At 45.3% G+C, this 15223-nt stretch overlaps 1 protein-coding gene across 1 annotated transcript in view; it reads right to left on the minus strand.

Moving 5' to 3' along the window:
- Positions 1 to 10469, minus strand: part of LOC118515252 — a gene marked incomplete at its 5' end in the record, with an annotated part of 39194 nt that extends 28725 nt beyond the window's left edge. The window contains 2 exons of the mRNA XM_036061938.1: positions 3887 to 4049; positions 10261 to 10469. Of these exons, the coding sequence (XP_035917831.1) occupies positions 3887 to 4049; positions 10261 to 10469 (372 nt within the window). The remainder of the gene's footprint in view (positions 1 to 3886; positions 4050 to 10260) is intronic.
- Between the last annotated feature and the right edge of the window lie 4754 nt (positions 10470 to 15223).

Below are 15223 nucleotides of genomic sequence, written 5' to 3' on the forward strand. Positions count from 1 at the left end.
TTTTGTTCGTTTCTTTCTCTGTCTCTGATGATACTGCTGGTAGTGCGAGCGAGCGAAGCAGCTCGCTCGAACGAGCCCTGTGGAACGAAGACAGGACCGGAACACCCATAGGAGCGTTAGAAGACAAATATCAAGCCGGGGAGGACTCTTAAGGATTGTTCACTCACTTGCCTTCCCGTGGGTCGGGTTTGTGGGTGCAAAGTTCAGGTAGTTCAGGTACACCATCTCAAGACCAGCATTTTGGGGAGTAGCATCAAGAACTTTGAACCACTTTAATGATGTGCCGCCATCATTTACCTGGTTGAGGTTTCGCAGCCCGTGCTTCTCGGTATGTGTGTGAGTCACTGTTTGCTTCTTACCGGGTTTTCGGTAACCTCAGACCATCTGTCCTCCTACCCTCCCCACCCCCCCCCCCCCACTTTTAGGGTGTCTGGGTGACACAGTTTACGGTCTGTACACGGTGGACGTATAGCGGGTCCCGGATGGTAAAGTCGGTAATGGTATTTGCGAAACGTCAGGGAGTAGAGTTTATGTGGGTTGCAATTGGGAGCAGCATCCTGCCAGCCAGTGGGAGGGGGGACGCACCGTACACTCTTTACTTTCCGACAGGCACCACACGTTCGGGTTCGGTTTCGTCGGTTTTCGGAGTGTTTCATGCCCGAAAGGTAGAGCAACCCTTGTGCCCGCAGCTGATAAGGAATGTGAAAATTTAATTTAGCAAGCAGTGTGTGAATATCCGACAGGTATGGGGGTGGTTTTTTTTTTTTTTTTGTTGCTTTGCTCATTTTGGTTTGCTCTAACATTGGACGTGACATTTAAGTGGAAAGAATTGCTTTAAATGTAACGGGGGTTTAAAGACCACTTTGTTGGCGCAAGTTAAAGTTAAATAAGTTGCCTTGAGAAGAACAAATGGACTTAATAGGTCTAATTAAGCATTCATATGTTGATGATCCCTCTCTTTTTTCTGGACTTTGGTCAAGATGACGTCGCCTATTTAATGGAAGAACCGGACTTTGTCGAAAATCTGCTCAAGAAGAAACGCGTAATTTAAATGTATAACTGAAATCTGTCTGTTCAATTGTATTGGCCACCTGACAATAACAATATTGTCCTTTTGAAACTCACACAGAAAAGCAAGTTGTTGAATTTGACGTTAAGAAAAGGATTTTAGGATTTTTTCTCTCAACTATCTCATAAAAAAATGTGTAAAAATGGTCGATATGGTGCATGTTGAGCCAGCCTTAAAAATGGGCAATAAAATTCGAACTAGGTGTAGGGTTATTTGAAAATATGCAACACATTACTTCAGAGAATAATTACCCTGGGGGCAAGATTCCACAGCTACTACGTGCTATTATCGTGCCCGGCTTACCACCGTTACCATGGTGTAAAGAACGCACGTGTGGATGGAGTGGATCGTTTGGCCTTTATTCCCGGGCATGTTTACACCGGCAACCGGCAGCAACAGCAATTACCGGAAGCTAATGTGTGCTCCACTCACACCTATTCCCAGCTCCCCAGCCGCCAGTCGATATGCAGAAGTATGCGAAGAAATTTTCCGCCAAGCCTCTCGCTTCCTCTCTCCCGATACTTTCCCCGAGGGCACCGTGCCATGGCAATCAATCGAGGGAATCGGTTTTATTGCACCATTAGGCACCTGCAACAATACACGGCCACCACAGTGGCCAGTTGGAAATGGGCAGCATTCGATTATTTCTGCACGGCCAAAGAACCTTTCAGCGTTTTATTGGGCCGTCCTCGGAAGGGACCCACAGCAAGATGCGTGTACCACCGACAAGCGGGTACAAGCGGGGCCGAAAGGGCGACACGAACTGAGAACCATAAAAAGGTGAAAGAGTTCTCTGGGAAAAAGGGGTGTTAATTCCTCGCTATCGACATTCACCGTGATGGATGGCTTCGGTGGTAGGGGGCAACGCACCGAGGCTCAACACGTCCCTTTGTGCGCGGAGTAAATAAAGGTGAAGCATTTGGTGACTTAGAATTTGCCCACACTTTATAGTCCTGCTTTGCCGTTCTCTCTATCTCACTCTCTCTCTCTCTCACACACACGCATAAAGCTGGTGAGATGCCGTCGAACAACGCCACATCCCGAATACAACTGAAAATCTAATTTCATGCCCCAGCGCGAGAAACCCCAACATGCTAATGTTTCGGTGAGTCCACCACCATGACAGGGGTAATATGCGGGCACTCGTTATCGGTCGTTCGTGGATCGGGAAGCCGTCGGCAGAACCTTTCCGGGGAGGTTCGTGTTGCGTTGCGTGCGAAACGTTCACCGTGCCTTTTAGCCCACCAACGGGTGATCGTAATTGCTCCCCGGTACCCTGGTTGGGCAGCACTTCAACACTTTGGTCAGTGCGAGTTTTGGGTTATTTGTTGTACGCGAGACGCCCTGGACAGCACAAAAAGCACCATCATCATGCCGTTCCACGGTCATGGCTTATAGCCCAAAAAAAAAAAAAACGAGTGACTTTCTTTTCATGTGTCCTTCAGAATCGAATGGATTGCGTGTGTCGCACCTTTTGCCAGGACCAACGGGCACACGGCGTATTTTTGCGACCTCCCTTTAGCGGTTGCTAGATCGGAGTAATGGGAATCAACCGAGGGCTAATGGTGTAAGTGTGTGTGCGCCGTACAGTGGAGAGTCGTATTGATTGAAGTTAATTTCCCACACGACCTTGGAAGCATAAAAAAACGGTGGGTAGCTTTCATTTCGACATAATGCCGTCATAATGGTGGAATATGTTGAGCGAAACCGTTGGAAAGTGGCTGGTTGGTGATAAGCAGTGGGGTGTACCATCGGTAGTTCCCGGTTCGCTCTTTTCCCGATCGTTAAAGCTGGCCCAAACAAAAAAAAAAACTGTAAACGAGCAGTTTGACCTTTGCCTTCGTCCCAAGGGGAAAACACGTGTTAATGCGATGTTTTAATTGAGGAAATTACGGGGATTAACCTGTGGATGTATAGTTCAATTCCGTAATACGATTATGTACATCCTTAATAAATAAGAGCTAGCTGTTTGAAGTGAAATTTGGCAACTAATGTGACTAAAAAGAGAATTTGAACATTGGATTGAAATCTTACAGTTGCTCCACTTTGATGATGATTTTTTACGCTTGAGCTGGAGAATCATGATTTTTTTCTCACTCATCTCTTTATTTATTTTTTTATCAACGTCCAATTTTCGCAAAGAAAACGGAATATCAGACAGGGTGCTTAGGATAATCATTATAAATCACTGACAGTAGGACTTCAAATTACTATGATAACTTCTGGTACATCCAAATTGAATATAAACGCCATTGTATACTACTTATCACATCCGCCGTAATCCCAATCGCTATCACAAGCACTTGCACAGCACGGATGTAATTTTCAGTAGTTACAATCCATTTGCGTGTCACGTGTCACTGCGTGTCAATCATACGTAGGCAATGCAACATAATGTAATGGGTCTGCTCTTCACCGTTCGCTTATCGATGCAAAATAAACGAATCAATGTAAAACCTTGCCACCACCATCATCATCATCAACAGGACCATCATCTCACTGGCTTGATGCGTTGCGATTGATGGTGCTGGATGGTGAAGCCGGACTCCACCAAACATGAAAGACGACGTGTAGAGGTATCCTCGGTTGGGTCGAAGCACATTCCTTTCGATGAATTGTCATTCCAGCCAGATCGTAGAATCGCTTCTTGCCGTACCGTAAGCACAGACCACGGACGGCCTAGAGTTAACGCACCATTGTTTGCAGTTCGGTCGGGCGCAGTCTCGCACAGCTAATGGGAGCTGAGCCTGCCGCCGAGCAGCGGGTGCGTGATAAACTGGAGCTGATGAGATAAACAAATGATGGTGAAATAATTACCTTCGGCACAGTCGACCTCCAGCGACTCGGACGTTTGGTTGACGAGCGAACAGTTGTACGGCATCTCGGGCTTCCCGGCCGCAATCAGATGAAACACGCACGGTTCCTTTTGCTGGCCGACCACGTTGTCCGCCCAGCACATGATCGTCCCATAATCGAGCTCCTGCGTGAGGAAGAGAGAGAGAGAGACGAAGGGAGAGAGAGAGAGAGAGAGAGAGAGAGAAGAAGCGACACATTAGGTTCGGGGTAGGCACATTAGTGGCGATGGTTTCGATGCGGGATGAAATAATAAATATGTGATTTATGTGCGTTTCATTATGCTGACTGCTTAATAAGGACTGTCTGCCTGCTGGCTACTATTGTTTTCGACATCGGGGTGTTATCGAGTGGTGGAACTAAATTTCTGAATGGAAGTTATTCGCATCCGCATCGAGCGGGTGCACAATAATCGGGCGCGATTGTTTCCTGTGCGCTGTCTAATTGCTCGCTGGGTGAAATGCTGGAGGCGGCCGATGGCACGGAGTACATTACGGAAACCGGAACGGTTATGATTTGCTGCGAGGAGTATGTTTACATGACAGAGTAGTACACGGGCGCTAGTGTAAGCTGCGTCGGGGGACACAAACACACACGCGGGAAAAGTTTGTCCTATCTCAATAGACGTAGCCAAGCGTTAAGGCTTTTGGCCTGATAGCCTGATGGCCATGACGAGCCCTCGGGGAACGTTAGCCCGGAATGTTTGCTTTTGTTGCGAAAGGTTGACCTGTGTGATTCGGTGCACAAAATAATGTTAATGCCCCAAAAGCGGCCCGTTCGTTGCAAGCCAGGGTTGACCAGACAAAATATTTGTGTTTTGGTGCAGCGGAATTGGGTCGCCGATTTGCTGCGTTACTTGACTGGTCGCGTGGGGTTTCGGTTTATTTTCTCGCAGCCCTACATTTCAGGTAGGAAAGCACAAACACACACACATACACACACTACGCATACACCATGGTGCCCGGCTTTTGCAACAAGCTGATCAAACAATGCAAAGCACAGCGCAGTTAATGTAGTGGCCTCGGGTACGTTCAGCGGGAAGTTTATTCAGCTAGCTTTACGCAACGATTTCTATGTGCGTGTGTGTAGGAAGTTTGAAGTGCACTTGAGCATGGAGTAGTGTAAAGTAAATGGAATAGTTTGTAGACAGAACGGGGTCAGAGATAAACTCATGCAAAAAAAAAAAAACTCTGCTGTTTGCTCAGCTGTACACACACGGAAGAGGGATTATATGGGTATCGGTTCTTGGTAAAATATGTTTGAAAATTGTTTGGTGCTTTTATTCGTATTTATAATATGGGAGAGTATTTTTATCATTCTTAGGAAATAGTTTAATATTGTTAAGGAAACTTTTTTTTTCCTCAAAATGATTTATTTATATAAATGACTTCTGACGGTGTCTCTTTAGTTTGAAGGCCATTTATGTCTTAATTAACTATCCTTTAAGCCTTCATGTATGTTGTGAATGCAAAACCAGCTTCATAAATAAACTCATTTTAACGCAATCGTTCATTTGACAGTTTTATTCCCCGTCGTGTTTCTCTTAGCCACCGTGCCGGATCGAACATCGAAAAACCTCCCACGGGATGAAATGGAACTGAATTATGTTGTAACATAATCCAATTTCGACACGAACCACATAATAGATTTAATTGGAATAATTCAAAATAACCGCATTGCAAACGGTGCCACTCGATCGTGTAAGTTCTGACCCGGGGACAAGCTGCAAACAAACAACAACACCATGACAAATAAAACGAGAAAAAAACAACATAAACCCACACACACACACGCGCGGATGGATGCGTTTCGATCAGGATGATAATAAATAACAGGCTTAATTGCATTAAGTGTTTGTGAGCGCAGAGTGAAGGGACAGCGCCGAATCGAACGGACTATTAATCGCTGCAAAATCCACCGCAGCGCACCGCGTTTCATATAATGCGACCCACCAGGCGCCTCCATCGGCTCCATCCGTACTTGTGATGTGTTGCCGTGCCTGATCTCGTTTTAATTTTCCAATTCCAAGTACGTAGTTCCCTTCATCAGGCCACTCGAAAAGGGTTCATGTACGGGCGGGGTGACCACCGGGGAACAACAGTGCCGAAGTTGTACACGTGATTTATGAGCACGATAATTGAATTCAGCACAATTTTTCCTTTCGGTTCGCACGAGCAACACCGACCCACTGGTCTGGGGAAGCCACTTAGAATGAATGCGAAGGGGGGAGGGGGTGGGAGGTGCATAGAGTGGGCAGTGTGGCGTAAATCAAACAAACCCAAACCGCACACCGATCCGAACTGGATTGCGGGTACGTTTCATGGGGTCATTGAATTATGTTGCGCAGTTCGAAAAAAAACCTCGCAGCCCCATGGCATAAAAATGTCGATTGAAGGAAGCGTAAACGGGCAAAAGACGGCAAACGGTAAAGCAAATGAAAATTATTTTTCAATTACAGCGGCGCTCCATTGTGTTTTGCATGGTAAAACGAGCTCAGAGTCGGTGCGGCGGAAGAAGTGCTGTCGAATGTCTCGGTTGATTAATTTTTTGTTGTTGTTGCTTCGTTATCCTTGGCACCGGGCAAGGTGATTGGAGGGGGGCTTGGCTGCTTTATTTTCATAAACAATAATTAATCAACGTTCTGGTAGAAATTATAAACTCATATTTTGGTCCGCATGCCCGTCTGTGCCGGGCCACGAAGTCAAGTGGCGAATTCGCAGCAAGCCCGAAAGACCATCCAAGGCTATGGAGCACCCAAACGTCAGACACGTCGTCCAGTAGGTTTCGAGAGGGGAGCGTTGGACGATTTGTTTTGCTAAATGGTCAAACGACGGTGGTAGCAAGAGAGGGCGTTAGCTGATGCTGATACAACTCTGACAGGACATTGTTCTGCAGTGAATGTGCCGGAGGACGAAGCTGACGGGCTGCTTTCCGTGGGCTCTGTTTAATCTGACATGCAAACAACACTTTATATTGTTTATGATCGCTTCTGCTTAGAGTATGTGTAGCGGGCAGGAAAAATAAATGTAACTTTAACGTGCACATTCCCCAGAGAAATATTAAATAGTTTCCGTCATGAATGTTTGAGTTGCTTCACGTTGCGATGTAGTGTTGCGGATGATGTAAGCCGCTGAGCTCCGAGATAGAAATGGCAGATCATCGTTTGACCTTTGACTGGTAGGCAGGCATGCGAGCAGCAAATGAACTGAAAATGGCACATCGACGGGCTACAGGTCTTCAATCACTGCCCGATCCGTGGACACCGTGCGGGATGAAGATGAAAGCCAGAATAATGGTGGCCAAATTATGATTGATCGCGTAAGGTGGCTTGAGCGGGTCGCCTGTTGGTTCTGGCTTACAATCCGCTTACGAGCTTGTTGCGTGCCGGGCGGTTGCCGTGCTGCCTTCGAACAAATTTCGAAAGAGCAATTAATATCGATAACGAAATAGAGGAGCGTGAAAGGAAAGCTGACCTTGTTTGGTCCCATTCGTCAAATCATTTTATTTGCGTGCTGGACGGTAGAAGCAGTGCGAGAGATGGTGTGGGCGCTGAGGAAGTTTGGCTGTGTAGAACTGGTGGATAGAAGTCGTATTGCAGAACAATTTTGTTATTACTTGAATCTCAGTCATTGGAAATGACACTCACAATTAGCATCACCATGAAGAATGATGTTGAACGTCGACAGTTTCAAAATGGGTGACGCGAGCACAGTGTGCTTTACGAGCACACAATGTATACAATTCCCATACCTACTTAAAAATGAGGTATAAGTTTTTTTAATCATCAAAAAGCTATTTGTTTCAAATTATAAGATTAAATTTGTATAACTTTACACAGGCAGCGCACCGAGTAATTCACGGAATTTCATGCTCATGCCCAACACGTAGTACTTAATACGCATTAAATTACATGGCTTCTCCTTACGGGGGTGTTTTTTCCTACTCACGACGATGATGATGATGGCGGTACGGTTCCCCGAGGCATTTGTAAACTTATTACGACGCAAATTGGCACACAAAGTAGCGATCGCGTAAAGTGGCAACGGCTTCATCAACGCAATACTTCGACCGCGCCTGCAACGTATGCAATCCGCGATGCTTGCAGATCCATTCCGTACCTTGCAGCCACAAAATGGTAATAATTTTAATCTTTTTCATATTTTATATGCAGTTTTCTCATTTCTCCGCTGCAAACGCATTTCCCCGCTGAGGTGATGTGAAATGTGGCCCGCCATCAATACGTCACGGCGTCATACGAAACGCTTTTCGGGGCTTGGCACACCATCTTTCGATAAGTGAGCGTAATGATACACTTTCATCATTTCCCATTTGTTCGTTGCGTTGCCCTTCCGGAAGCGACGGACAAAGAACTGGCCACAACCACGGGGTACACACGGTTCGCTACCGGCGAGTGCATTCGTGTGCATCCGGTCGTGAGTATCGTCCTCGTGCTCTGGCACTGGGTACCATGCCCGGGGAAGGATCGTTTTCAGCTTCAACCAATCGACGACGACCTCCAGTGCTTTTTGCTTTACCATCGCTTACTCTCATGCCCATCCCTTTCCCGCTCACACACTGCATATGCCGACGGCTGGTGGCGATGGTGCATACATCGTGTGATCGTATGGATTATGCTAATAGTATGTTAATAATGGCTAGTGTTTATGAAAAATTATATCCGCCAGTAAGTGAGGCGAAAGGTTTTGCCGTGCAGCACTTTCGCCGATCGAAAACACGGACTCGCTGCTCGCAGCGCCTCACTTTCCACCCTTTTAAGGCAAAATAAACCGGAGCGACCCCCTTGAAACACCATTCTCAGCGGGCACAATCCAACATCGACGAAAAACAAAGCCAAATAAAAAAAAAATGCTCGACCGCTTCGCCATGGTAACATGCAACAAATTTGCCTTTAATGGTAAAATGCTTTTAAAAGTGATGAAAAATAAAGTATATTTTCACCCATATTCTCGCCACCGCTCTTCTACCCTCCCCACTGTGCGGTTCCCTCCGAAGGTGGTGGAAAAGCAAGCGCACGCGATTCAACCCAGTTGTGAGCCCAGTTTGTGCCGATGGGTTTGCACCTCGGCTTCGAAGGCTTTCCGGCTTGGGTAGGCTGGATGACTGGGTGGTGAGAAAATAGGAGCAAAAAAACACCGAGCCAGTTGCAAATAAATAAACGAAGGTAGTGCAAATGAGTGTGGGCACGGACGGACGAGGGAACCGACCGAGGTACGGCACCTTTTTCCGGCTAGTTTATAGTTTGCTCGGACCCTTGGGAGGTTTTTCTCGGCCATATAAAATCCAAACGAACGAAAGGCTCGTACTGCACACGTTTGCTTCCGGGCCAGCCATATAAAGTTCACGTGTTGTGGAGATCTTTTCTATCTGCTTCCTTCTCATCATAACCAGTCATGCTGCGGGCTGGTAGAAGAATAGGCTTTCCTTTTCTCGCCCGCTTTACTCTAATATTGACCCGATGGGTTTCCGTTTGCAAAAAAAAAAAAAAACACATAACTCGGTCATTTTCGTCAGGGGAAATGTTTTAATGTGACATTGGGTTTTTGATGAGGGGTTTTCTGTTGGTCGGGACGAAGGTAAGGTCGATCGAGAGTTGCCTGCTGGCACGGTACGGTCATCTGTTTTGTTTTTGCCTGCTCACTCTAGCCCCTGTACTGGTCAGGTGATTTAAATATTTAATTAAATGTGGACAACAGTTTGCACATGTGGTAGATTGGAGTGAGCGGAATGGAATTGCTTTGCCGCTGACAACTACAAGCAATCCAACCGAATCAGATCAGCGTTAGGGAGCGCTGGATTTGGGTTGGCAACACCGACCTGACAGACCACGCCAGGTAACGTCAGATGCCTGCAGTGGCGTCTAGGTGTTTTCGAATTCGTAGCAGTGTGAGCAGCTGTGAGCCAGATGGAAAACGACAACATCCTCCTTTCGGCATCGGTTGATTATTTATGCACATCAACAATTTCGTTTCCCACACCAGGCTTTGGCAACCGTTCCGTGCCGGCACGTGCTTTTTGGGTAAATGTGCCTTCGAGCAAGGGCGCTGTACACACCCGCAAAAACCACATTTGTCAGTGAGGATTGGTCATGCGTGTGAGGTTTGCTGGGATGGTAGTCCGCATACTCACACACACACACACAAACACAAACACCCAATTTTTGTACGGTGGAGTTTTGGAGTGTTTGAAGTGGTAGCATCGCCGAGCCGCTGGAATCGAAACGCTAGACTACATGTGTGAGTGTGGGGTTGAGCGTGTGTGAGCGAGTGTACGGTGGACGGGGGGTTTCGTTAAGGGTCTGCTTTAACCGATTCCAATACCTTTACTGGGGTGTAGGTCAGTGACGACGCTTGCTCGGCATGAACGCGGTATCCACTCTGCGGCATATCGATCGTTTCGGCGGTGTTGTTGAAGGACCACTTGAACGATTCCGGCGGCGGATAAGCATCGACCTGGCACAGGATCTCGGCCGCCTCGTTTCGGGCCACGCCGTAGATTTTCTTCTGGTCCGGGCGGCAGATTGGTTTATCTGGAATGAGGCAGACAGATTGGACAAGGATGGTTAACGTGCGTCATGTGAGATTATGCCGTGAGCATCACTGTTATAAGAATCGACCGTTATGATCAAAATTGGTATCAGATTGAAAAAATAATTTCCTGAAAAAACCAATTTTAAGAAAAAAAGGTAATAAAAGCAATAGAAAAAGATTTGTAGCAGAGAAAGAGAGAGAGAGAGAGAGTCGTCAATAATATTTACCCACTTATGATGTGGTTCGTGTGATAATGAATCAATTAAGGTATCTATTTATTTTTTTAATAATAAAAATGTTTGATGTCACTCGTTGATTGGAATTGGACAAACATGGAATAAATGACAAGAAAAAAAAATCATTTCAATTATTTATTCACCTAGCTTTACCTGACAACCTTTGCCCTTTGGTTGTCCCGAATAGAGTAACATAAATGGCAAAAACTAATAAAAATCCTACTCATCCACCAATTTTTTGCTGTCCTGTGCTGCATGTTTTTTAAATTACTTTTTCCTCTTGCTCGTACTAGCACCGCACAAGAGCTCGGGATGACATAAATCCCCGAACGGGTCACACGAATGGTGGACATAGTAAATAAATTACAGATTTTTCCGATAAGTTCTGCGCGTTCGTTCGCTGCACGGTATCAGGAACAAAGCAACAAGAAACTAGGAATTCATTCATTTCCATTTCCATCTGTCGGCCAATCTGCTGACTGATCGGAAATGCGGTGTTAGTTGTGCGACCAGGTGAGGCAATATGGTGTGGCCGACTATTTGTATAAACAATAGCACAAAAGAATTAGATGTGCTTCAGGGGCGAAGTAACGCAGGAGAGTGGAAGGTGCAAGGTATTGGAAATGTGAGGTACGTTGTGTAACGAGAATTTTCGTTTTGTACAGCGTACATGCGCTATTAATAATGGAGTTCTGACGTTTTTTTGTCATTTTTCTCCAATGTTCATCAATAAACCTGCGGCTATTAGAAGAGTATGTTCATCAACTTCATAGAGCACAATACAATTGAAACATACGCTTTGTGTGGTGTTTTATAGTGTATGTCACACGTAAATTCTATTTCATGCGTTGTACATTCACAATAATTTGATCGGAACTTTGTAAAAATGGTTCTATGATGTTTTAGATTCATTTTTGAAATTTGAAATTTGCTAATAATAACTACAAGTATTGAAACTATTCAAGAGATGCGGTAAGCGAGTCGGTAGGAGTATTAAGGAAACCAACAATGGCAGGTTATAATACCAAAGAAAATAAATACCCAACGCTTCTGATGTTAGCAATTGTTTTTCAGGATATCGGTAAAGTTAATCAGACTTCTTTTCTTAAATTTACCCTTATCTTATCTAACAACATTATGCCACAGTTATGTTAGCAGCAAAAGAAGCAAAAAAAGCGCTGAAATAAAGCCTTTAAACGGAACTGTAGAACCATTCATCAAAGCAACCACACAACCATCGCTTACTTTGACGCTTTATTGGAAAGCGCAATGCGCAAGAACAAATTCCTACAGGACATTTCCAATCATCCCTGCCCAACCGCACCGGTCGGTTGGCGGAGCGGCGCGGCGAGTCAACCACTGTTTCACCGTAAAGCACGTAAATTCTCGGTTCGATCCGAACGATGCTTTATGGTTATGCTGTTAGTGTAGTATCCGCTACATCCTGCCTTCTTTCGCCGAATCCTTTACCGGTAAGAAAGAGCGGTGCATTGCCAATCCCGCAGCCCAGCCCCGGTACGGATCGAATCTATAAATCAACCGAATGTGAAGCAATTGTTCTTTATTACTTTTCCGAATGGGATTTTTGCTGTGTGCCAGCGTGACAGAGAGTCTCTCTACACGACCGCCGTGATTGTTTCAGCACGACGGTTTCCCCCTGTTTCCCTTCGAAGTCGCCGAAGAAGATGAAGCAGCAGCAAATGGCATCGAACGAGTTAAAGTATCGGGGATGGTCGCAAGTCGTCCGGGCTGCTTTACGATCACACCACGGACTCTTAATTGTGATCCGTGTGCGAATACTATGCCTACCGGTCTTGCGCTCGCTGGTATAAATTTCAATATTTCAAGAACGGCCTGGCCAGCGAATGTGGTAGGATGACGGGAAAACAAGTGTGCATCAATCTGTCAAAAGCTCGTCGAAGAGTGTCGTACGTACACCGGGGGGCTTCATCACAAATCACAGGTAGCGTGCGTGCACGGCAAACCCCTCTCACTTTCCGTTTCGAGCGACATTCGAAAGGTGGGGTTTTTAGCGAAATAAAAAGCATTCTATTGAAGAGTGCTCTTGAAAAATGGTGCCCGGCTTTTGGTATTGAGATGTACGCATGAGGGAGTGTGTGTGTGTGTGTGATGTATTGGGGGTACCCCGTTGGTAGATGGATGGGAAAATATTTGCATGCTCGTTTGGGTTTTTGAGTTGGTTACATTTGTGTGATGATGCTTTACGATCCAGGATCATGGTTTACCGGCGATGGTGACCTACGGTGGCAGTCCCCGTTTCGCATGATTGATTTGTGTGCATGCTATGGAGCGGTATCTGAAATGTGTGGTCGTCGTGTGTGTTTGCTTACTTTACATTATTGCCATTTATAACATTGCATTTGCATTTGGCTTTAATGTACGATTAGTTGGAAGCATAGGATTAAATTCATAGAGAGATCGTTTTCAACCTTTTTTAATATTTTAAATACCTAAATGAATTGATTGAATGATACATTTATTTCAACTTTTGGGTACATACAAGCAATACAAAACAGAGATTTGACACAGATGCTTAAAACTTGGGGAGAAGCTATTTCGTAGGAAGAAGATGAACAAGACAAGACATCAGCAACATTTAAATGACAAATTTAATCGCTTAAGACCATCAGGATAAAATCAAAGGTCAGGATAAAACCTAGGAAGATTGTGCGGAGGAATTAAGAACACTTTAAGACTCGATTTTAACTACTTATTGCTAAACAAATCCTTAACTACTTTTCATATAATAGTTTTTTTTATTATAGCAATTAGGAATTTATTAATTTGTAGTCGAGTCGAGCTGCCGTGTTTTATAATAATAGGATTTGGATGACGCAATTTTGTAGATAGGTTTGTAGATCTCTTCATGGCTTAACAACACGCCACTCCATGCCGGTCATGTAATAATTGGCAGAATTTATTTAAAATATTTATTCTGAAAGTTGGTCCCTACCACGAAGAGAATGGTCCGGATGAGATGCAGTATCCCGTTCTACCATCGAAATACAGCACTGTCACATTTTCTCTGGCAAGAACAGATAATCGAACAGTTAAGCCCTCGATAACCTAAAAACCGGAAAAGTGCACGATGCATGAGTCTCCCAGCATTTAAGCTTGAATTCATTTCCCATCACCAGGAGCCGGCACCTTTTACCTGACTAGAATTTATTTTGATAAATGAAAATTAAGAAATTTATGACCTTGTTATCGGTGTGTGTCCCCATTGGCCATGCTCTTTGATCCCGTGAGGGCCTATTGCCACTGTCCGGGTGGCTACAAAAGTGATAAAAATCACACGCTGAGTCGATAGACACACCGGGACGTCTACCATATGTGGAAGCCTATGCAAACCGAACGTATGGCTGTGTGTGTGTGTGTGTGTGTGTGTGTGTGTGCGCACGTTTGTGTGACACCAAAAGACCAACCTCAACAGCGTACGGCACAAGCAACTCGTAGCCGGCAAGCGGTCGTTACGAAGGCGGACGGGCTAATCAATCTCCTAAATGTCCTGCGGGGACACTCCTGCGATGCTGCGTTCACCTCGGTTGGGGTCGTTTATCGTTACCAGTGTGTGAGGGGGTGAGGCACACGGCAGACAACATGCCGAGGCTTCCCGGGCACGCATAAAACAGCCCACAAATTATGTTCCACGTCCTACGCCGCACGATTTACTCGATCGATCCTCGAGAGTGGTGGCCCCGCTAGGTTTGACAGTTGTAACATGGTGTTGTTTTTATTTGACCTGACGCCTCGTGGATGCTTTTGTTTTGGCGTAAGGTTGGGCTCCAAATGGGTTTATTAGGGGCGTCGTAATTCATTCGAGCGTAGGAAAAAAAGCCAAGCGAGAGACAGTGTCGAGAGAGGGACGAAAACAATTTTCTTTGCGGGAAAAATAAAGCAAACCATAGATACAGTAAGGTGCTAAATGCAATCCTGAAGCCATCGCCAGGCGAAGGATAATGATGGCTGCAAACATAAAATCCTTTTCCCATTTCATTTCATTTCTATTTCCCGAAATGAAGCCTCTCTCTCGCTCGCTCGCACGTGCTCTCCATTGTGTTTCAATTCGCTTCAAACCCAACCCCAGGTCAGGGTTGATAACAACGGTTCGAAGGTATCCATCAAACCCCAACACGTCTATGAGGTTGGAACTTTATTGATCGAGCCCAACTGGGACAGTGAAACAGGCTACAAAATGGTGATGAAGAGGCAAGTAAAAGCTTTCCCACAAAATTAGAACCATAAATCATTTTTATTAGCTTTTACCATGCAAATGGCGAGGCTTGCCCTATCGATTGCAGTGGAAAGGGGTTGTGTTTTTTTTTATTTATTGCTTTTTTTAATACTTCTTCTCTGCGCCATGGGTGACTGTGGTCGTTTCGTTTTCCGTTTGGTGTTTGATTTTTTCTCTCTCGAATGGGCTGTTTTTTTATTTGTTTGAAGTTCTGTCAAGCTTCGGATACTTTGATTGATTTTCCGGCAAAGTGGGAAACATA

This window comes from Anopheles stephensi, unplaced genomic scaffold (assembly GCF_013141755.1).
Source record: "Anopheles stephensi strain Indian unplaced genomic scaffold, UCI_ANSTEP_V1.0 ucontig120, whole genome shotgun sequence".
In the NCBI taxonomy this organism is placed as follows: Eukaryota; Metazoa; Arthropoda; class Insecta; order Diptera; family Culicidae; genus Anopheles; species Anopheles stephensi.